Below are 24,991 nucleotides of genomic sequence, written 5' to 3'. Positions count from 1 at the left end.
CTAGGGCCCGAAATCCACTTAATCTTAACTCTCTCTCTTAAGTAAAAAAAAAAAAAAAAAGACAACGAAATAAATGGTTGAATTAAAATAATCATTTGATTAGATTAGAAATTAAGTTATGATATATAATTAAAGATGTCTTAACAAAAGTAATTTTATCTACTGGATTAAACAAAAGTCACAAAACAATACCTTTGAATAGCTCATGGGTTACACCACTGCTTATCAGATGAAGTAACAAAGGTTCGAATAGCAGCAATAACCCGTCAGTTTGTTAACCATGGTGTGTAGCGTTTTTAAAAGGTGTTTATTTTCGTTTTTTAAAAGCCCTTAAAGGTGCTTTTTACATTGCGTGTTTTTAAAACGTGCTTAATTTTTCCATGTGCAACTTTGCTGCATTTTGCTAGATATTCTCAATTTTAAGCTTCATATTCCACCCTCTGAAATCAAACTGAAAAATCTCTCGACCATTTTTTAATGGCTAATATAATCAGGAAAAAGAGTTATTTGTCATATTCTAGTTATTTTATCGTGATCATTAAAGTTTTTGGAAATTATTTTGTATTTTGTTAGTGCTTAAAATATTTTTGAGTGCTTAAAAAGTACTTAAAAGATGATTATTTTTTGTTGAAAGATTTGGCTATGCACCCTGTTAACTGGGGATACTTGACTTATGAATTGTGATGTTCAGACTTAGATAAAATAAAAATCTTTCTGTGAACACAAATCTCAATTAAAAACCTATCTGCATTGATTAACTCTTAATTAATTTCAACTCTTTTGGCGCAATCTCATTTTGGCAAATTCTTTTAAAAATCACAGATTTGTTCAAAAATGTTCAATTTTTATAGAACTCTGTATTAATTCATACCACAGGGAGGAGTTTGGTTGGAAAAAAAAGAAGTTGAAAAAATAAATCCAAAAATTTTGTGTACAAGAAAACTTTTTAAATAATTCAAAAAATACCTGAAATTTAAGCGAGGAAAAGTACATGTAGGAAGCATTTACTCACTGAATGTTATCAACGTTTCAATAAAAAAATATCGATGTGAGATTTTATTTATTTAAATTTATGTGAATATGAATCTCAGTATGTGATTTTTAAGTCAAGTGAGTGTAATTTTCAACATTTAATTTTGAAATTTCGTAATTACAAATCTTAATTTTAAAATTGTGTTAATATGATTCTCCATGTTTGATTTCTACTTTGCATGAATACAAATCTCGATTTTTCATATTCACGTTTTAAATCTAGTGAATACAAAACGCGATATTTTATAGAAAATAGGATGCACTATGTACTGTCTTAAATTACATAAATAGGAATCTCAATGTATGACTTTTAATTATGTGAATGTAATTTTCAACCTTGTTTGCATTGCTAGAATGAATATGAAACTCAGTGTGTGATTTTTAAGTAGAGTGAATACGAATCTCGACATTTAATTTTAAAATCTCATAAATATGAATCTTGATGTTTAATTTTAAAATTAGGTTAATACAATTCTCCATGTTCAATTTCAACTTAGCATGAATACAAATCTCGACGTTTCATTTTAAAATCGCGTGAATCTCAATTTTTCATACTCATGTTTTAAATATCATGAATACAAAATGCAATATTTTATAGAAAATCATAAAAATAGGAAACACTGTGTACAATTTTAAATTACATAAATAGGAATCTCAATATATGACTTTTAATTATTGAATGAAATTTTCAACTGTGTTTGCATTGGTAGAAAAAAGTGTAAAAACAAATTTTTTCTTCTTCTATTTTACAGGGTTTGTAGCGTTTTTAAAAAGTGCTTAAAGGTGCTTATTTTTGATTTACATTTTTTAAAAGCCCTTAAGGATGCTTTTTTTTGTTCAGGGCTTGTAGAAAGTGGTTAATTTTTTATCATTTAGTTTTTTCTTTGCTGTGTCCATTGTCTTTCTAAATTACAAAAAATGCTTGATTATCACAATTTTCTCTGCAATATTTAACAGGAACTAGTTATTTTATCATGATTATATGAAGTTTGGGAAAATGTTTTTGAATTTTATTGATTTTATGTTCATAAATTTAGAACCTAATGATAGAAAAACATTTTTTTTAATCACTGCACAGATCCTAATTATGATTTTTTTGGTGGGGGGGGATGATTAAAAATATTTTTTGAGTGCTTAAAAAGTACTTACAAGGTGCTTATTTTTTGTTGACAAATTTGGCTGTGCACCCTGTTTTAGTAATAATAGAAAACTTTCTGGGAAAGGCATTCGTGTCTATTATACAGGTCTAGTGACGTACTACATATGAATGAAAACAGAAATTTTTTAAAGAAACAAGGTTTATTGTAGGCTACACTTAACATAATGAAGCACGGCTACTCACCAGCTACTATTTGCGCATACAGGTGAGGCCGTTATCTTACTTGAGCATGTACCAACATTAACAAGACAGAATGATATCTAAAGCAGAAGAAACTCCGCATTTCATGTTTTTAGTGCGAGCTTAGTTCACTTCAAAAAATTTAATGTCAGGGTTGCCACAGGCGACTAAAATGCGACTATTTGCTACTATTTTCAGTCTTAGGCGACTTTTTTTGCCTGAAAAGGCTAAAAAAGCAACTATTTTCAGGAATAGGCGACTATTAGGAGACTTTTTTACTCTTAGCAAAGTTTTTTCGCTTAAATGAACGTTACTTTTCAGAAGGTTAATAAAAGAAAGCAAACTTTTATACAATTATTTATGTCCAGAAAGCCAAAAATTTAAATTTCCATTAGATTTAATAAAGTATACTTGTTATTTTTTCTCTCCGAGGGGCAGTTTTGTTATTTTTAATTGTTTTTTTCCTTCTATTAACATTCATATTTTATTGTAATTCGACTCTTATTTAGGTACCTATTTTCTAAGATGTATACCTTTTTATATTTGTACAAATATAAAAAGGTATATATTTAGAATTGGAGAATAGATAGGACTGGGCAATAAATCAATGTAACGTGAAATATCGATTTAACGCATATATCGGTAGGCCGATGTAGTGACTTTCGTTTTAGGCGATGCATGAGAAATTTGATTTAAACAGGCTACAATCGCGGTTTAACTATTTAATATACAAGGATCCTTGACTAGGCTAGCGCTGTTACCACACTGACGAAGACGATTTTAATTTCGTCTTGCTGCAGAGATGTAGATAGCGTTTTGCTATAAAGATGATGTTAGTTTCGTGATGTTGAATGACGAAGAGCGAATTTAATCCCAGTTTCGTGCGAGGATCAGCGTTGATATTTAGAACGCAATGCACAGTTTCTTTATGTTCATTTTTGTCTTTTAGATTTTACGTTTTTTGAAGATTATTTTCAATGGGACTCAAGTCATTTTGCAATCGCTCATTTTGCAATTTTATTTTGTCAGGAATAATTGTCAGGTTCTTTATAAATTATTTTCAGTCAGACTTACCATCAGATATACCATTTTTTTTTTCTGTCTGGGTTTAACGATTCTTGTCAATTATTTTTAGTAGACCTACGGTTACTTTGCAATTGCTGCACAATCGCTGTTATCTTAAATTTTCGTTCTGAACTCAATAGATCAATGAAACGAAAATATAAATAAAATACAAAAAGATTTTCGTTGATTTTTTTCCATAATTGTTTTTTATTTTAAGCGATACAATTTAATAGGGGTATTTCGTATTTAACTTCGTTATAAAAAGTTCGTTTTTTTTTTAAATCTATTAAATATAGGTATAATAATTTAATTATTGTTAAACCAATAAATGTCCAATCGTTTTTAACTATAAAAAAATTAAAACAAAGCTTACATTTATTTAGTTTGCTTTTATTTTTGAGAAAATTAAAAAAGTTTAAAAAATTTGGCTATTAAAAAAAAAAAAGAAAAAAGTTTAAAAAATTTGGCTATTTAAAAAAAAAAGAAAAAAAAAATTTTTTTTTTAAATTAAATAAAGTGTTTAATAATGTTTTGTCGCTTTTTTAATAATTTGACATTAGTACTTAAAGTTGTTTTTTTTTTATTAAAATTCTTTCAATATATGTTTGTTTTATAATTTGTTAGATAGTCAGTATCATTTTTAAACATATAAATCTTTAGTCAATTTTATTTTCAAAGAAAATAATAATAAATAAGTGTTTCTTAAGTACAGAATTTGACTATTAGCTAATACTACCTTTTATTATTTTAAATAATTAAATAAAAAAGGGTCTAATGATGCTTCAAAAGCATGTTTTTTTTTCCAACAAATAATTTTAAAAAAATAATTTTTTTCTAACGTGAACATTTCTTTGGTTTGTTTTCCACTTTCGTTTTTTTTTATTTTAATTTTCATTGCATGTATGTAAAATATTTTGTTACAGTATTATTATTTTTTAAAACAATAAATCTCAAATTATTTTTAATTCAAAAAAAAGGAAATAAAGCTTGGAGTCATAGTGGAATATGTTTAGAATTAATATTTTCTTTCGTAATAGATTTATTCCTTTTTATTAATTTTTGATTGATTGAAAGATTTCCCATAGGTAATTTTTGAACATATGCTAAATCGCGATACATCACTTTAACGCGATGTCTCACTGATGATGTATCACAATTTAAAATTTCTGACATTACCCAGTCCAAGTCATAGTATTTTTCAATTAAGCTATAATTTTAGTTGTTTGGCTACTATTTTTGATAGATTTTTCTTCCTGTTCAGGCAACTATTTTTATTGTTTTATGCAACTATTTTAATGCTTGAGGCTGCTAAAAGCAACTATTTTGGTTCATTTTTTACTGTGGCAACCCTGTAATGTTTCTTAAATTCATCTGGTTTAATAGAGATAAGAATTAATTAAAATTTTATAATTGCAAGGGCTTGTTCCTGAGGGACTGTTAACTGTATATATATATATGAGAAAAATCAATAATTTTTATAGGCAAGACTTTAAAAAGTATAAATTGAAGGGCACTTCACTTTTTTTATATTTAGCCAATACAGTAAGATATCTTATATGATTTAGATTTGAAATTTCAAAAAAATTAAATTGATCTTTTAATCATTTTAATTTTAAAAAAAATTATGACTACTTCATTGAAATATTTAAAGCTTTAAATTTGAATGAATATATACCCTGTAATAGATTAAGTTAAATTTAGTGGCATGACAGCCCATAGTCGGCCAAGGCCTGCTGAGTCCATCTCAGTTTTCTAAACCTTGGGCTTTTGGGGTGCAAGAGCAAAAGTTCCAGTTGGGTGGTCAGTGGAAAGTGGCTATAATAATTTACTTCTGGCTAAAAAGTTTAGTTGCAACAGATAATGTTTTCTCCTTACAAAATTATTAAAACTATTTTTTAATCATTTTTTTTAAAGAACCAATGAATCAAAATAAATATTAATGAACCACATAACATTTTATTAAAAAATTTATTAGGTGATTATTACTTATTTACATTCTTAATATGGATTTAGTTAGGTTGTCTTCGCTTGCTTAGTTCAGCTCTCTATGCATCTTTATTGATTCAATATGATCAATTATATTAATCTTATATATATATTTGCTTGGAGTATACATTTAAAAAAAAATTTATTTAAATCTAAGAAACACACCCATTAATTTTTTTAATAAAAGTAACTAATTGTAATTTTATATTAAATTGAATGATTAATATGTTTAAATGTAGTAGTCATTAATATAAAGATTGGAGTGAGCAACTCCAGATTGAGTATATTTAAAATTGTGCATGAAATATTTTTATGATAGCTAAAAAAATAACCATAACAGGGTTCCACGGTACTTGAAAAACCTTGAAAGTCCTTGGATTTGGTTGAAAAAAAATCAGGGTCCTTAAATGTCCTTGAATTCTGCCATAGGGTACTTGAAAAGTACTTGATTTTTTAGGAATTAAAATACTACTAATTTTTCTTACAGAAGAGTAGTAAAAAATAAATAAATTCAAATAAAAATTATAGAAAATTCTGATAGATGCAACTTTTAATGCTTGGAGTGAAAAGGGATTATCGAAGATGTAAAAGTTTTCTCTCCTAGACTTTTCAGACAGATTATTGTTCATCTCTCTGATGTTTTGAAAGCTGAAGTTTCTAGCAAATTTTAGGTTTTGTAGTCATAGTTTTCGAATAATATATAGTGTTTAATTGATTTAGAAATATGTTCAATGTGTTAACTTCATTATTACACCAGGTTAATATTGTTATCCTATTTGTTCTTTTAATTTATGTACGAATGATAATTAATTTTTTATCATCTATAATCAAATTTTTACATTTAGTTTTTACTACTAATAAATAAAATTTAGTTCTACAAGTTTGATTATGAATAAACATTATGATTCACATTAAACTAATTCTTGATTTACGGATCGGAATTCATATAAAATGTTCTACAAATTGCGGTTTAATTGAAAGTGATTAATGGAACGCATATCTAATATAACTTTAAAGTAATTTGCAAATTATTCATCAGAATTCATATTAAGGTATTTTATAAATTATGCATGATTCTTATTAAGTGATTTATCAATCACACATCATGATTTCAATTAGTTATTTCTGAATCATATAACATGATACAGATTAAAGTAATTTCAGAATCATGCCTCACAATTCTCATTCTAGTAGTTTACAAATCACGCATTGCGATTCACAAAAGAGGGATTCAAGAATTACCACCCACAATTCTCATCAAAATGATTTAAGAATCACACATAGCTATTCTATATTAAGCACCTTTCGAATCACAAATTGCAATTTGCATCATAATGAAAACTATTAGCTAATCACACAACAGAATTCACATTAAAGTGATTTATGTATATCACATTGTGATTTATGTGAATTTTGTATAATTTGCAACTCATATTATTCAGATTTTAGAAACACCGCAATTCAATTTCAATTTACAAATCACTCATTGTGATATGTGATTTACGCAATCTTTGAGACTTACTTCACCTTTTTTATAATTTTGATTTACATATAGTATATCTAGATCCGTATAAATGCGGTTTAAAAATTACCCTTAGTGAAAATTATGCGTATTCACAAAATTTTAAAAACCACGCTTGACATTTTATGGATATATTTTAAAGAAAATAAAGCTCGGTAAGTCCTAGTTAGCTATCTGTGAAATATAGTTCTACAATAGATTTTATTATGTTCAAAATAGAGTACTGATATTCTGAAGTTACAAAATAGAAAATTTGATATTAAAATTGAAACAGATATGTTGAATGGATATATTGTGATAATTTATCTAATTATATACATTTCCTGTAACCTAAAATTTGATCTAACATATTAAAAAAAAAAGGATTTATATTTTAATATTGTGTAATTACATAAATTTTTTAACAATTATTTACTATGTTTGTTTAATGTAATATGCATTATACATTCATTCATTTTCATTAATTCTATTTCACTTCATGAAATTTTTCATGAAAAGTTTCACTGATGCTAGTTTTTAAATGTTGGCTAGTATCCTATGCCAATTGGAGTTTTTTTTTTTGTCTATTGGAATTTTTCAAAATGATTTGAAACAGCAATGTAACTATCAATCATTCATGGGGTCATCTTGTTTCACAAGTGATGGATATACCTTCTTTTACTATCCTAGTGATCCATTTCCCTACTAGAGATGAATGGTTTAATTCTCCTCGGTGGCTTAAAGGCAAATGTCTGATATGGTACACTGATGGTTCAAAGATTGGTGCCAAATCAGGAGCAGGAATTTATTGCTCCAATGACGATACCAAACTTCATTTTCCCTTGGGAAACTATGCCACTGTTTTTCAGGCTGAGGTCCCTGCCATTATCTTGTGCTGCAAGATATGCTTAGACAAAGGATATAAAAATATGACTATCCGCATCTGTCTTGACAGTCAGGCTGCTCTCCTATCACTGTCAGGGTGTAAATTCTCCTCTTTGTTCGTGTGGGAATGCTTCTCGGTCCTATCTATGTGACCTATCCACTCATAGCAGGGTATCCCTGCATTGGATACCTGGACATATGGGTATCGGTGGAAATGAGCTAGCTGATGAAGCGGCACGAGCTGGCTCTAATGCAATTTTCTTGGGCCCTGAGTCTGCACTGGGAATTTCTCCCACTTCATTTAGGCATCCATATTCAAGGTCTATGGCAAAATTGCCCATGAGCAATGGCGCACTGCTGACGGTCAGAGACAAGCTAATGAGCAAAATCGTGACTGTCCTAGTGTACGCCAAAAAGAGCTTTTAAAACTTAATAGAAGATCATTGGTCTTCTTACTGGACACCTCATCCTCAGGAGACACCTATACATAATGAGAATAGAATCCAATTCTCTCTGTCTGGGTTGTCATCTTGAAGAGACATCACAACACAATAAAAAAAAAATTTTCTTTTGTCAACTAAGCATTGTGATTTAAAAATATACAATTTCTGCTTCTATGTAATTGTAAAATCTGGTTGACATGTACTTAAGCATATAATAATAATGCCGAATAGGTCCTTGAAAGTCATTGAAAAGTCCTTGAATTTTTTTAAAAAAATTGAGTGGGAACCCTGCATAAACAAGTTATTTTCAGATGATTATGAAAAAAAAATTTCAATTTTTTAATCTTATGCATTTATATAAAGAACTTTCAACAATTGGAAGAAAAAATTAGAAGAAAAATAGCCTAAATATGAGAAGTTTTTTAAAAAAAAAATTGTAAAGAATAAATTAAAAAAACATTTTTTTTTAATTTTATTATTATCTTAAGGAAAATTTTACTAAGTCTGCAATTTAATTTCTTGAAATACTCAAAAATATTTTTTTCACATTAACAATTAGTTTTCGTTTTATTACTTTTCCCCCATTAGATGAATCATTGTAATTTTAACTTTTTTTTTATCTCTCTCTTCAGATCTATGAAGTTTTTTGTGAATTGTATGCAAGAGTTTGTTCACAACAAATGTAGCAGTCAGGAAAACAGTTTTGTCCAGTTAAGTCAAATGCTCCTGTCAAATATTCATTTTTTCTCTTACTGCAACAATAACTCAGAATTCCTTTTAAAACAAGGTAATGAAGTGTTGGACGAGTCTGCAAAACATCCCCCTCATGATGAAGAAGACGTTAAAATAACCGGTACCTTTTCTAGTATTTTACCTTCTGGCAAAACAGACAAAAACACTCCTGATAAAAATGAATTTAAAACATTTGATCCACTTCACCATATAATAAACAACACCCAAGATCTACATCTTGAACAGTCCTCTAAAGAAAATAAAGCATCTGTATTACATAGTCAGATATTAAGCACTTCTGAAGCAAAATCTTCCAATGAACCCACTGAGCATCAGCCTGGGGAACAAGAAGACCACAATAAAAACGATTTCAAAATAGAAAATTCTGAGAATTCGGAATCGAAATCTCCTTCTAGTTCTAATTCACCTCCTAACTCAAGTACTCCAATAGTAATTCATAAAACCACTTTTATAACTCTAACGATTCGTGGAAAGAGTAATGGAAGCAATGTATTATCTGTGATAATGTTGATTGGAATGTGTTTGTTGAGTTTATTTTTATATTCTAAATTCTAATGTGTTGTGTTCCAAGGGTGAATTAAATTCATATGATGTATAGTTTAGTTATGTACACAAACTAACTTCTTGCATGAGCTCTTGCAAGTCTTTGAAAGCTTTACAAATTTTTTGTTTGTAGAACTAGGCTTTTTTTTATTTTATTGAAGAATGTGATTATTTGTATTTTACCATTATTTTTTAATGTGTGTTTTTTCCCTGCATCATCCTTTAGTTGTCATAATCTAATTGCTAACTTTTCAGTAGTTAGGGAAAATTCATTTTATCTTCGGTACATCAGTGCAATTAACCATTACTACTGTTTTTATGTATTTTATTAACTGGTATGTTGCATATAATGAGTGTCCCAAAATGACCAATAAATCAAGGAATAACAGAAAGAGATCAGATGTAAATTATGTGTTCTGCATAGTAGATGGGAATGTTTTTTCTTATCGAGTTGCAAAATTAGTTGCAAAATTTAGTTAACAGATGGCACTGCAAACTTAAAAAGAACTAGGAACTGTGAATCTCAGACCATTCTATCTGGTATATTTTCTCCGGAATCTGTTAATTTGTCCTCCGGTTGTATCATGTTATTGTTTCAAATAAGGATTATTTTAAGTCTTTCAAAATCACAATCTTTTGATGAACTTTGTTGCTAATTTTTAAAACCGGAGATACTTTCCTGAACAGAACTAAACAAATTCAACCATTTTTCTTTGATTTTTCAAATCTTTGGCCATTTTGGGATACTTTTCTTAATTGAGTTAGCCATTATTTGGAAGCAATTGGCTAAAGACTAGCATTGTGTAATCACTAGAGCCCGGAAGTTCAGGCAAAATGCCATAAATGCCCTTTTCTGCCTTTTTTAAACGTTATCTTCTGAAAATGCCTTTTTCGCTCCTTTTGTTCATAAATGCCTATTTCTGTCTAATTAAAAATTTTTCTGCAAAGCTTTTTGTGCTTTTGACGGAGCATAAACGCAAAATGAAGAAATTTTGAAATACAGAAATGGTTGACTGTCATCCGACGTATTGTAATGCATTTATAGAGATAAGGACTTTATTCTTTTTGTCTTATTAATATTTTCTCTCCGTCTCTTCGTGGCGTCACCTTCGCCCGATGCGCTTTGCAAGGAGAGAGAGAAAGGGAGTGAAAAGATTGGAGTTATTTTTACTTACAGTCAATAGAATTTATTCTTACTTATGGCCCATATAGCCTACACCATTGAATAACTCGTATGCTCTCTTATCTACAAAACGAATTCACCAAGCTGGTTGAGCACATTGTAGCAGGAGCACAAAAAAGTTTTCTAGTATACTAGTTATTTCTAAAATGCCTAAAGTAAAAGCCTGCACAAGCAAAAAACAGGACAGTTTTGTGAAAGAATTTGGGTTGGATGTGTTTTCTACTGATGGGAGCATTCTGTTTTGTAAGGCATGCGAGAAGTCAGTAAATTTTGAGAAGAAGTATTTCATATCTCAGCACTTGGAGACATCTAAGCATAAAACAGCAAAGGATAAAAAAGATGGGAAAACATCGAATCTGATTCCCACCTGTTTTCAATTATCTTCTCGCAAATCGGAATTTGCAATGGATTTATGCAGATCATTTGAAGATGCCGGCATTCCGCTGTGGAAACTTGAAAATAAAAGTATACGAGCTTTTTTGCAAAAATATACGAATCAAAGTGTGCCCTGTGAATCAACTTTAAGGAAAACTTATTTAGATGACTGTTATACCGAAGTTCTTAAAACTATTCAAAATGAAATCGGAACGAAAAACATATGGCTATCTATAGATGAAACGACAGATGTAACTGGAAGATATGTTGCGAATGTTATTGTTGGTGTTATGGACCCATTTGAAAAACATAAAATCTTTTTGTTGGCATCTGAACAGTTGCAAAAGACTAACAGTACTACAATTGCACAGTTGTTCACTAATGCACTGGCTTTACTTTGGCCAAATGGTACTGAGCATGAAAGAGTGCTATTATTTCTTACAGATGCAGCCTCCTACATGAAAAAAGCTGGAAATGCCTTAAAAGTTTTATTTCCTAATATGATCCATCTTACGTGCCTTGCTCATGCATTGCACAGGATAGCAGAGGAAGTAAGAGGTCTCTATCCTGAGGTAAACTCGCTTATTTCTAGTGTGAAAAAAGTATTTGTGAAAGCCCCTTCAAGAGTTCAAAGAAATTGCACCAGACATTCAATTACCTCCTAAACCGATCCTTACGAGATGGGGAACATGGATTTCAGCAGTCTCATACTACTGCAAAAATTTTGAGGAAGTTACTCGAGTCCTTACCAGCTTTTCGGATGAAGAGGCAATATCCATAAGAAAAAGTAAAAATCTGCTTAGCAGTTCTAAAATTAAAGATGAACTGACTTTTATTTCAACTTATTTTGGGAAGCTCCCTGGAGCTATTGAACACATGGAAAAAAGAAATATGTCTTTGCCCGAGTCACTAAAGATTTTCGACAATACTATTGAAGAACTAATGTCTGTGCCTGGACCATCTAGTGACATAATAAGGAAGAAATGTGAAAATGTCATCTCTGCAAATACAGACTTTGAATGCATCAAGGACATTGCAAAAGTTTTTTCTGGTGATACTACAGTTGAACTTATTATATCTCCTACCATGGCAAGTTGTTTTAGGTACGAGCCCATAACTTCTGTCGAAGTAGAAAGATCCTTCTCTTTGTTTAAAACTATATTGACTGACAGGAGACAAAATTTCTCTTTCGAAAATTTGAAAAAGCATCTAGTTGGGATGTGCAACAACAACCAATCATCAGAATAAATCTGCATACAATGTTATTGTAAGTACGAGTTTTCAATTTTTATTTCGCACCTACGCAGTTGAGGTTTTTTTTGTGCAATTATGTCCACTTCTTTTGTACTATTGCTACGACAGTCGAGTGAAATGAATATGTAGGTATACCGGATACTTCTAGCAACTTTTTTTATACCTTGGATACCTATATGGGCTTTTAGGCATTACCAACTACCATTTTGCTCCAATTTTAAGTGCCTATTTCAAGCTTTTTAAATGCCTTTTTGCATTTTTTATTGCCTAAAATTCCGGGCTTTAGTAATCACCATCTAGAGCTACATGAGATCAGCATTCAAGTTTTGGTTATGGGTAAATATCACCCCAAAATCTAAAGCTGGTCCCAGAATCAAATATCAAATCTGTTCCTCCTTCTAGCTTGCAGAGTTTGGCTGTCAGTTTCATTTGGTTTCGTCTTCGAATAAACAAAACCTAATTGATCTTAAGCTTAAAGAATCTATCTTTCATTTAATGAAATGAAAAGAGATATTTCTCTCTCACACTCTTTTTTTTTTTTTCTAATGAGGGAAAAAAATCTCTCTACCTGATGTGATACAATAAACTTTCTCCATGCTGCTGTATCATATGATGCATACACAAAAATATTTTATAATATGTATGAAGGAATAAAATATTTTTTTAGTATAAATGAAGGGGAAAACTTCCACTAGAGATGAATAAAAAAAATATCTCTTTAGTTAAATGGAAAAAAAGCTTCTTTTTTTATTTTAGAAAAGAAAAAAATTTAAATTTGTTCATTTGGCGACGTTGTTCAGAATGTTACAGAGTTCTTGCAGAAAGAATTTTCTTCTAGGAAGTAAAGAATTTGGATTTCTTTTTAGCAGAAATTTTTTTGCACATGAGAGGGAAATAAATGTTCGTGATTTTTCTATTCTTATTTGAGAAGATTAAAAAATATACAATAAAGTAGTTAAAAAAATTCTGCAGGAATGGTGAAAGATTTTTTTTTCCAGAAATCAATCTTTTGACACGCTCATTTTGCACTGATATTCTCATTAATCTATGTGGTATTTCAATCATTCTTACAACAGTTATGCTTCAACAAAAAAAAACTCATGATTTAAGTGAATCAATCACATTTGTTCTTAATAACAGAGCTGCAAACGAATATACAAAGAAAACCAGAAATGGACGAGTTGGTGATTACCAAAAGCTAAAAAGCGTGTGATTTGAATTGCCCGCTACTGGTCTTTTCTCCCTAATTGGTGATTAAGGAGGTTGAATCATTTCAAGGCATGACTCTCAGACCAAAAATGTATATCAATCCCTATATCAATTAAAAAATTCAATATTTTTAAATGTTGGCAGCTTAGGTGATATAGTTCCTAGTCTGAAATGCTTGTTTTTATTATTTGTGACGAATTGTTTTTTAACATCAGTGTATTGTAAACTTGGAGTCTTAATTTGTGTACATTAAATGTTTTTAGTGTTTGGTTTATGAATGATTAACTGTTAAAAAATACTCAATAATATTATATTGTAAACTTGGAGTCTTAATTTGTGTACATTAAATGTTTTTAGTGTTTGGTTTATGAATGATTAACTGTTAAAAAATACTCAATGGATTATATTTAAAGTGTGTTTCTGTATTAGTTTACTCATAAATGCATTACAGTATAATCTATTTTAAGTTTAAAAACCTCAGTGTGTGTGCAGTAAAACCTGTTTAAGTTTGTTAAGTCTCATTACGACTTTCGCACATGAGACTATTAACAAGAAATGAGTTAAGTTTTTTAAGAAGTTTTAGAAAATTTATTTAATATAAATTGTGAAGAATTTATGTATGAAAAATTCTCATTTATATGTATTTCATAAGCAATGTATAAAGTAAATAACGGATAATATTAACTAGTCAGGGTTAAGTTTTCAACAGAATAAAGCACAAGTAAAATAAACTGATAATTTAAAAAAATATATGGAAGTGTCCAATCACGAATTAAAAAACAAAATTTCGAAGTACCAGTTTAAAATAATTCTTCTTCTGAGGCCCAAAACTTAGCTTTGAATTTAAGTCTGTAGAAATGTTGTTTACTGTGGCTGAAACGTCTGGATTTTATGAAAATTCCAGATGATTTTGATCTGTAACTATTTTAAAGAACTTTTCTGCCATTAGTATAAAAAAATAAAAAGAATTTAAGTAAATTAGTTTTACTTAGTATTTTCTTTATTAATGTTCAAGTCTTTTAATGTTTCATTTAAGTTTCAATATTTATAACTTTTCTTTAAGTTACAAATATTGAAACTTATATTTATAATATTCTTATATTAGAATGTAAACAAGAACTTTCACATATAACATTAAAATACTATATTATATATTTTAAGTTTATAATTTACTAAAAAATATTTCCCCTGACTGCTTAATGTTTTCCATTTTTTTAAGTACTTCTTTTTCAAAAAAAACTTCTTAAACATGTTTTACTGTATTAATTTTTTTCTGAATTTGTGTTCATTAAACATTATTATTCAGTATAAATCAAAAAGTGTTTATTTTAAGTGTGTTAGGTTTAAATTTTCCAAAGAATATTGTTTAATGTTTGCTTTTAGAAGTATGTATTTTATGCTGTTTTAGTTAATGCTTTTCTTTGCATGCATGGTGATGTTTGTAAATTTTCATTATATCATCAAAATATATTTACTTTATCACATGAAGACTAATGGCGAAGAACGGTTTATATCCATTAGAGATGATTCTATAAAAAACTAATTTTAAGTTATGAGACTGCTCGAGCATACTATTGAAATTTTAAAACTATACACAAATATCACAAGTATCTGTTTACATTCCCCAAAAATTTCGAAACAAAATTTACAATTTTCGATGATGAAAAAAAAAAAACAGTTTTTCCCAAAAATTCCTATCTAATCAATATTTCCTATGTAGTATTCTCATCGTTTTCTTTTTTTTTATTTCCTCCGCTTGTTTTCTTTTCTTTGGTACGTACAAAATTTTGAGGTGAGGTAATTAATAAAATTCTTGTGACTCCTGACTGCAAAAAAAAAAAACTTCACGAACTGTATATCTTGATGTTTAACAGCATTTAAGGACTCATTAGTGCTGTAAAGTTTTCTTATGGGGTTTTCTAAAAATTCTTTGGCATCATTCTTTCCCGAGCGTACAGACATAAACGGTTTTTTCCCATCACGGATTACCTTTAATTTGTAATAACTTTTGAGGAGAACCAAATTTGTCAAAACTTAGTTATCTTCAAAATGCAATAGATTGCAATTTAATGGTCATTTTTGTGAATAATGGACATAAACCATTTTTCAACCTTAATCTTCATATATTAAACTATACATTCCTTTCCATTCTTGTATATTATTACATTATTAATTTATTAGTTTTTCATTTTAACTTTATTCATCATTATTTAATTAATATTCCCTATAAAGCTGTAAATCTCTTTATTTTGTTTCTGGTTTTTATTATTGTTTCAGAGTGATGATATAAAGTAATAGTGAAAAGAAGCAATATTTTATTTTAAAAATATATTATTGTAATTAAGCGTTGTTTCTGTATTAATTCAATTATTTGGTTATGGAACATATCTGTGATCAGTTGTAGTGAAAAGGTTAACTTGTAGGATGTTATTCAAGTTACTTTACCATTTTTAGAACTTAAAAATTAATATATTATTTTCGAATAATTATAAAACTTTTTATGAATTGAAAACAAAATCTTAATATTTCCATGAAAAGAAATAAAATTTGTTTTGCATGTTTAATATAAATACTATATTTTTGTTTTGAATTTGATGCTATCCGAATTGTAAAAAAATTTTCAAAGAAAAGATTTGGGTAAAATTTATTGTCTATTAAAAGTTTATTTTTTTTAAGAAAAAAAGTAGTTTACATTGTTAGTACATTGTTAGTTTGTTAGAAACAGTGACAGAAATAACTGGTAGGAATATAAAAGTTACGAATTCACTGCTGTTGCTTATCCTAATTGGTCTAGCTAATAGGCCAGACCAGCTAATGAGTTCTTATACATTCAAAAAATCAAAAACAAGAAGAGATCTTTACTTCAAATCTTCTCTCTCAAGTCCCAGATATGAGAGGAGATGATTGGGTGTGAAATTAAAGTAATGAAAAAACGGGAGATTTTACAGCTCCTGTTCGCCAAGTGGCGTGGAGCACGGTGAGATTGAAGATTGGCTTCGCTCTGATTTCACCTACTAATTTCAGCCAGGTACAACCATGGTACGACTTTCATGCCTTGGTTGGCCCTACCAGGAATAGAATTTTCAAAGTCAATTGTGCATTCTCGACAGTCGGAATTTATTCATTTAGCATAAAAAGCAAACAATGTTTTTTAATACCATTGTTGCAAACAATGTTTTTTTTAATGTTATGGCAATGTTGTTAATGTTTTTTTATTGTTATAATTTGACAATTTTTCATTTAACAAAATTCTTTGGTTGATATTTGTTATATTATATTTTTTAGTTATCTTAAATAGCATTTATATTTTGTCACTCTATGCATTAAATTTAAAACACCATTAATTCAGTTTAACTTTAAGATGCATATTTGAAATTACAATTTAATCACTACAAAGTTTTGAGTGTAATTAAATTTTATGTTCATGATCATATCTTTCTCATTGTTTATCTTTTCTTCATTTGCATTTTATGAACTTCATTCATTCTCTTATGTAATCTCAAACGATGCTGATGATGCAGATTTTTTTCCCCACTGAAATAGCTTTTAAGGGAAGGAAAGAAAATATGATGTTTTAATTTTAAGTAATATTAAATAAAACATACTAGTGTATGTTAAGTTAAATATTTTATTACTTTGCATGATTCACATTTATGTTCAGTTCAAAAAAATATTATTTTTGTGTAAGTAAATATTGTGTATATTATTGATATAAATATTACACTCAATAGTTAAAAATTCATCTCTCATGCATATCATAATTATGTCAATGATAGTGTAGTTTTTCTGCATTTGTGTCTTAATGATACATAATTGTTTCCTAGAGTTGACTAAAGTGGATGTTTTTGAAAATTATTGATAAATCTATGTTCTATGAAAACACTTAAGCATTTCTTTATTTTCCTGCAGGGGCACTATTTAAGTATTAAGAATCATTGTTTTGCATTCACATATTGCTATTTACTTTTATAGTTTTGTCTGTATCGAGAGAAGATATTGCATTTATTTTATGTTCCTCATATGAAACAAATATAATTATATATTTTTTATGTTTACAAGTTGAGTAAACAATTTAAATTTGCTAAATTGATATGTTTAAATATCAAATTTTAATGCAAGATAAAATTCTTAATTGGAATTTCAATTTTTTAAAATTTCTACAAGTTTTTGTTATATTATATTCCATTCTATTAAAAAACTAGTCAATTTCCCAATTTTCATTGAAGTATAAGTATCATTCTTATTATTTCATTTTAATGTCATAATTGCTTAAAATAGATATCTGTTACAGCCAATAATGCAAGAACTCAGAGGAAAAACATGTTAAGTAGCTTTGTACAAAATAAATAAATGTAAAATCATGTTAAATAACACTTAGTTGTTAGAAAGCACACAAGTTTCTGCAATTAACTTATGATCAGGTTTCAATGTAGAACTTAGTGCCTTGTCTTTAAATAAGATGGTCTTAAAGTAAAAAATGTTTTGTAATCAATTTTCTGATGGTTTCTATTTTTTTCTAAAGCTGATTTTCACGAATTCTTTAAAAAGTAACTTAGCATGTGCTTCTCCTAAGTTCTTCATTTAATATTTGTATAACCTTATTTTTGTTTATCGCTAACAGTAAGGAATTGATCTGTGTAACGAGTATGTTGTTCTTTAGGTGTTTAATTTCCTATCCTTGTGGTTTTACTCAGAAGACAAAAAAATCTAGGCATCTTTTTTTAAACCCTTTCGACTAAGCTCAGCTCTCTTTGTGTTATCAGGGTGCGTAGTGTTTTTAAAAAAGTGCTTATTTTTGATTTACGTTTTTTTATTCTGGGTTTGTAAAAAGTGCTTAATTCTCTATCTTTTAAAAAGAGATTTTTTCTTTGCTGTGTCGATTGTAGTTCTAAATTACAAATAGTACATTATTTTCACAATTTTCTCAGCTATATTTATCAGAAACTAGTTATTTTGTCATGATTATATAAAGTGTTTGAAAATGTTTTTGAATTTTATTGATTGTTTATAAATTAAGAACTTTAAACGATAGAAACAGAATTTTTATTAATGCACAGATCCTAATTATGATTTTTCTTTAAAAAGTTATTACAAAAGTTTTTTGAGTTCCAAGAAAATACTTAAAAGGTGCTTATTTTAATTTATTTTTTAAAAAATCTGGCGATGCACCCTGGTTATATGAGAAATGAGGAAATTGTTAGCTTGGTGTCCGTTACTAACTTAGCACTACCCCTAGTACAAATTGTGGAAGTTAAATTTTTGATCACTGCTCATGTTACCCTTGAAACAACTAAATAGCAATCAACTTAGATATCTCATAATTTTTTTTGGAAAATCAAATTATGAAATTTTTATTTATTAAATACTAGCTGTTTTAAAATCGACACTCAATTTTTTAAGGTGGTTGTGGCCGAAATAGACATTAACACCTTCGACTTAACATTGGTGAAATTAAGGCCTAGTTTAAGTTTGCATAATAGTTTTATTCTCTCTATATAATTAAATTGTTCATTCCAATTGTTTTGACTGCATTGATATTCTAAGAGCATGACATGTGACAGGCACCTCATATTGTTCTCGTCAACGTTTTCGCAATTATTTCGGCGTACCGTCAGTTCGTAACGTAGGAAAACGCCATTCGTTTTACATGATTCAAAATTTCATGATTTTTGACAATTGTCAAAAACTTGCCAACCCTGCCTAATTATGATATTTTTGTGCTTAAAAATATTTTTGAGTGCTTTAAAGGTGCTCATTTTTTGTTGAAAAATTTTACTATGCACCCTGTATTAATATAATGCATATTCATAATAATGATGTTTGCATTAGAAATTTCTGCTGTGGTTCCTTGTCTTTTGAGTATGCATCAAAATTGAAAGATTATGGTCTTCAATTCTGTTGTGGATAAAGAGTTCCTCTCCAATAATAATATGTATAATTATTTAAAGGCTAGAATGGTTGTAATGATAATATATATTTAATTTTGTTTACTTTAACTGTAAGGTATTGTCCTAACATATTGTTTATTCAAGAATAAAATTTACTACCTAACTGTGTTATTCAGATATTTGAATTTTAACACTTCAGAATAGCTTTATTTTCTGAGTTAAGTGCCCTGTGTGCATTTAACCGGTACTCCGAACACTGATGTTTCTCCTAATCTATCCTCAGAAGATATTAAAATATCGAATAAATTAATATCAAATCGAATATTACAAATGTTAAAGACATTCACCGATGAAAGTCAACATATCCTTCATTTCGGTCATTCACTGTAACATATGCAGGTATACGTGAGCATATACATAGATCTGGTGAATTTGGCTTCATGATTCCCATAACGAATAAGTACTGCAATTAGTGTTTCCCGAAAATTAGGGTGAAGTAGTGCAGGGCTAAAGAGAATAGAAGGGCTGGTTCACTCCTTTGAAGTATCTCTCGCCGCTCCGATCCTCCGACGTCACTCTAGTGACGTCACTTTGGCGCAAAGCTCGCACTTTTACTTCAAGAACGGAGCGTTTGGCCTTACTAGCTCTAACTAATATTGGATCATTTCTTTTTGCGAGATATTCTAAGACATTTGTTAATTTCTATAATGACTTTCCTCAGTTTTTGCAGTGAATTTACAAGAATTTAAAACTATTATCGAAATGCCAGTTTGCGCGATTGCAACTTGCAAAAATTCTGATATAAAAACAAAAGGAAAAAGTATAATTTTTCGCGTGTTCCCTAAAGTAAATGAACAACTATGTAAAGAATGGATTCCGAAATGACACAGTTAATATAAAACAGCAATACGTTTATTCTGTCGTAAAGAACTTTCATAAAAATTCATTATCTAAATAGAAACCGCCTCGTTACATCATAAAGAAAGGCAGGTGAAAAGAATTAAAAAATAGATAAAGTCAAAGAAAATTAAAATGTAAGTAAAAAGTATAAATAAAATATATAGTATATTGTTGAAATTCTCCTAAATTCATAACATATTTTTTAATGTAGTTATTCTAAATATTTATGATTTTTTTTAAAAATTATATTCTCTTCAATTTAAATATCTATAAATTATATCATCGTAAATTTAAATGTCTATAAACAATTGTAAAATTTCTAATGTCATTATGAACCTAAATTATTATTTTGTTTCAGTAATTAGCGCTTAAGGTTGATGCTTCCTAATGATTAAGTATGAACAAATTGCTATAAACGACATATTTTAAAATCAGGGATTCTAAATTTAACTTAACTTATCTTTATAAAAGAATATGTAGATAAAAAAAGTGTCGATATATGCTTTCATTTTTCTTAATAGTTAAAGTTAAAATTGAACTTTTTAAAATAAAGTATTTATCGTGTCATTTTCACCAACTAGCAAAACATTTTTATAAGTTTAAAATGGTATTTTTTTAATATAATAACCAAGAAAGTTTTTTTTGAACTATGTTTATGAACGGAAATAATGTGTTAATTACGTGAAGTTTGAAGGCTAATAACCAGAAAAAGTCTAACTTATTTTTACAAAGAGAAAGATGCAAAGTTATCATATCTTTGCTTGGGATCTCCGAGATCTGTGGACACAGTGACGTCATGAGGAGGGAAATCGTAGCTTCAGCTCTAAGAGCGGAGTGAACTAGCCCTTGTATTCTCTTTAGCCCTGGAAGTAGTGCCTAACTGTGAGTAGCGCTTTAATCATTTTTTGCCTGTTTTGCGCAATAAGACCAAATTTTCACCAAAAAATTCATCTTTTGTACACTTGAAAGTATTTATCAAAAATAGTTAACTCTGTGGAATTAATTGGGCGTGGGGATTTCAAATCTGAAATTAGTTTTGCTCCTAAAGCTGCATTTTTTATATGAAGTGATATGTTTTAGTCTTATTACTTTGTCGAAATGAACAAATTTAAAAATGTTATGTATGAAACAGCGGGTCGCATAAATGTTGCGCCAAACGTTTAGAACAGTTGGCGCATAAGAACAAATTCTCGGAAATGTGGCTTGGGGTAACTCTATTATGACCTGTTCGGAAGCACACAAAGAAACAGCTCGTAATAGTGACACATATACCATATGTATAGTGACATTTCCGGCCATGGGTTCCTATACAATTTTAAACTGATGATGTACTCTCTTCCTAGAAGTTCGTCGCAACATTTACCCGTTCTCCTTTTATATGTAACGTAATTAAACCTCTACATTTCGGTAAAAATATAGTCTACAAAAAAACTAGCTTGAAGTGAGAAATCGATTGCAGAATAGAAATCAGCACTAAGAAAGAATATAAAATCTGTAGAAAAATATCATGCAACAGAAAAGGTAGATTTTTTTGTTTAAAAATACTATATATATTAAGGGACGTCATTACAGGTCAGCATGCATATTTAAATGCATACAAATTAATGAATGTCAACAAATTAGAGTTAAAATGTTGCACTATGTTTCCGACTAAAAACGTATTTTTAAAACCTTTAAAAAGTCATTGAATACTTTTTTAAGCAAGAGGTTTTCGGGAAATAACTCGTGTTGTATTTGTTGATTGTGTAAACTTGCTTATGAATTTCTTGAACTATGTTGACTGTATCTTGGATTTATCACATAGCAAAAATTCTTGCAGTATACATAGTGTTTATGGTTTATATATAAACATGTGAAACAACGTGGTAATCTTAGTTATTCTTTATTTATCAGCAAAAGATAGTATTGTTTTCAATCTGCAAGCAAATTTAAATATTTCTTCATTTTCTTTGGAAGCTGTAGATATTTAATGCCGTAAGGAAGTTGCCAATTTTCATTCAATCTGTCTCTGATGACATATCTAAACAGTAAAGTAATGAAGGCGTTAATTGTCTAGTTTATGTCTAACTAACTTTAAATTCATTACATCTCTTACGAAAGATTACTATGCGTAATAATCAATTATAACATGGTAATGATAATGGGAGGTGGCGAATCGTTTGTTTAATTGTTAACGGGGCGGAGCCTTTTAACTGTTTCGATTTGATGTTTATGTTTGCCTTATAAGTAAGGTGAACTCCGTAGCAAAGAAAGAGGTTCAACAAGCAGAGATGATTGTGCTCCGGAAAAAATCTGGATTTTTCGCTAACCACGATCCGGAAGTTTCCGGATATCAAAGGTTCAGAAGTTTCAAGAAATCATAGATCACATTTATGTATAAAAATTCACACATATTTCATTTAAAAATATTAGAACTAGAATTTATACTGGGCATTTAGTCATCCACATTTGTAAATATTTTTTTCTGGTAGAATAATAAATGTGATTAGAGATAAAATTTTTTGTTGTTGTTGTTGACGTGTGCCTGTTTAGGCAGAGGGGGTGCGATTGTTCTTGTTTTTCAGTGGCGCCATCTATGGCTACGAATTCGACTTCTGACGCACCATACGTCACACCTGTTTATAGGGCGGACCCATTTATTCATCCACAGATCGTAATTTTGACCTGAAGCAGAGAACGATCGATCTCCAATCCAGTACCTGATTTTGTAAATAAACAATCATAAATGTGTCACTGTGGTGCTGTCTCTTCTATTGTGCTATCAGTCCTCTTCTACTTATAAATACTTATTCATTTAAATTATGCTCATATAATTTATTCAGAATGTCATGTTTTGAAAATATCAATAATTTAATTTTATAAGGACATTAATTTTTTGAAATACGTCATTAATGATTTTAATCAAGAAATTTTCAGGAATTTTGAGTTGGGCTCACAATCACCCCTGAACCAGTTATATTACGCAGCGAGCTTTGCTTTTTGCATTTATGAGAGAACTAAAACCTCTTCGGACGCGTCAAAACCGGTTTTTAATTACATTCAGAGCAATTCTTAATCCATGCATAATGAAAATTTGGAAATAATGTGACTTCTATCAAGCACAGTCACTGATTACATCATCTGGCCGTGATACGAAATTCATGGTTTTCTTTTGTTGTCGTTGGCTGTAAGGCCAGATGGGAGGGAAATCTATGGCCTAGAATTCGACTTCTGCCACACCCGCTTAAAGGGCGGACCCATGCATTCATACATCCATTTATTCATTCACAGATTGTAATTTTGATCTGAACCAGAGAACGATCAATCTCCAATTCACTACCCCCAGAGATATAATTTGTTATGGGAACATGGAGGACTTCTTGTACCGACAAATTTAATGTGGCTTTCTTTTAATTTTATTATTTCTTTTCTTTTTACCATACCTGTGACAATATGATTGGTTGACCGTGTAAAGTTACCCACAGACGGCGTCGGGGGTTAAGGTTCGTCGTAAGACTTCCAGGTTGTTACTTCAGATTGATTTTTTCGCCCAAGCTTGAAAAAAGCGCTCTATCCAATATTAATATGTCCCGCAGTGGACTGATCGTTAAGACACGGTTCCCAGCAGATCACCGAAGTCAAGCATCACTGGCTACGGTCAGTGTGCGGGTGGGTGACCACTTGGATCAGTCTGCGTAGGGACCGAGGGTGTGCGGTATGGGTTCTCGTTAAACTGTGCTACCGTAAAGTGCTCGACTTCGCGCGCAGGTCGTCGGGCTACCGAAGCGGGGGTGCCATCCCTTCCGCAGAGGATCAAAATTGTGATGGCATGTCTTCGGATCATCCTCTGGGATGTTTCCCAGACCGTCGCCAATAGCCCATTGTGCAGCTCTAGTGCGACGTAAAGTAACAACAACAACAATATTAATATACTTGTAGCGTTCACAATGTAACGCAAAATTCAATTAGCAATTTAGCTTTCAACAAAACAAATAGCAAATGAATTCGGAAGACTTGCTACGATGCTACCCAAAAAATAACAAACAACGAGATTTTACTCAAATATAGCCAAATAAGTAATAACGCTCAAAACATGGCAAACCTTACACTTTATTTATATTGTAATATTAATTTTCTTATATTTGTTTCATGCTCACAGCCTGCTAGAGTTTGTAAGTTACAGAAAACCCTTATGAACGGTAGAATTACGTGTAAATTAAAACACAAATCACAATAAATCTTTTGTGGGAGTGGTGAGTTGTTATCGACAATGTCAACCTTCGTCTATGCAAAGGTACCCCAACATAGAATCGAGTTAACATGTCTTATATACTAGTGAATTGGGTTACACTACAGTACTTCCCCACCAGGATTATATCTGTGGGCCGGGATAGCCTGGTCGGTAGGGCGCTGGGCCCATGTCCGAGAGTTCGTGGGTTCGAACCCCACCGGCCGTGGACTCCCCGTGTAGTTGGTGACTGATGCACGTTAAATTCTGTCGAGTCGCAAAGTCCTCCATGTTCCCATAACTAATCAATATCTCTGGAGGTACTGGATTGGAGATCAATCGTTCTCCAATTCTGGTCAAAATTACGATTTGTGGATGTATGAATGGATCCGCCTAATAAACGGGTGTGATGTATGGTGTGGCAGAAG

At 29.9% G+C, this 24,991-nt stretch overlaps 1 protein-coding gene across 1 annotated transcript in view; it reads left to right on the top strand.

Moving 5' to 3' along the window:
• LOC107450306 (uncharacterized) overlaps positions 1–11,307 on the top strand; it is a 32,206-nt gene extending 20,899 nt beyond the window's left edge. Inside the window, exon 7 of the mRNA XM_087149936.1 lies at positions 8,884–11,307. Within this exon, the coding sequence (XP_087006062.1) occupies positions 8,884–9,559 (676 nt within the window). The 3' untranslated portion in view covers positions 9,560–11,307. The remainder of the gene's footprint in view (positions 1–8,883) is intronic.
• Positions 11,308–24,991: the final 13,684 nt, after the last annotated feature.

The sequence above is a fragment of the Parasteatoda tepidariorum genome, chromosome 8 (genome assembly GCF_982258835.1).
Source record: "Parasteatoda tepidariorum strain Cologne lab strain chromosome 8, Ptep-v5.0, whole genome shotgun sequence".
NCBI classification, from domain to species: domain Eukaryota; kingdom Metazoa; phylum Arthropoda; class Arachnida; order Araneae; family Theridiidae; genus Parasteatoda; species Parasteatoda tepidariorum.
Note: the sequence above shows the minus strand (reverse complement) of the source record. Positions and strands in the feature narration are given on the sequence as shown.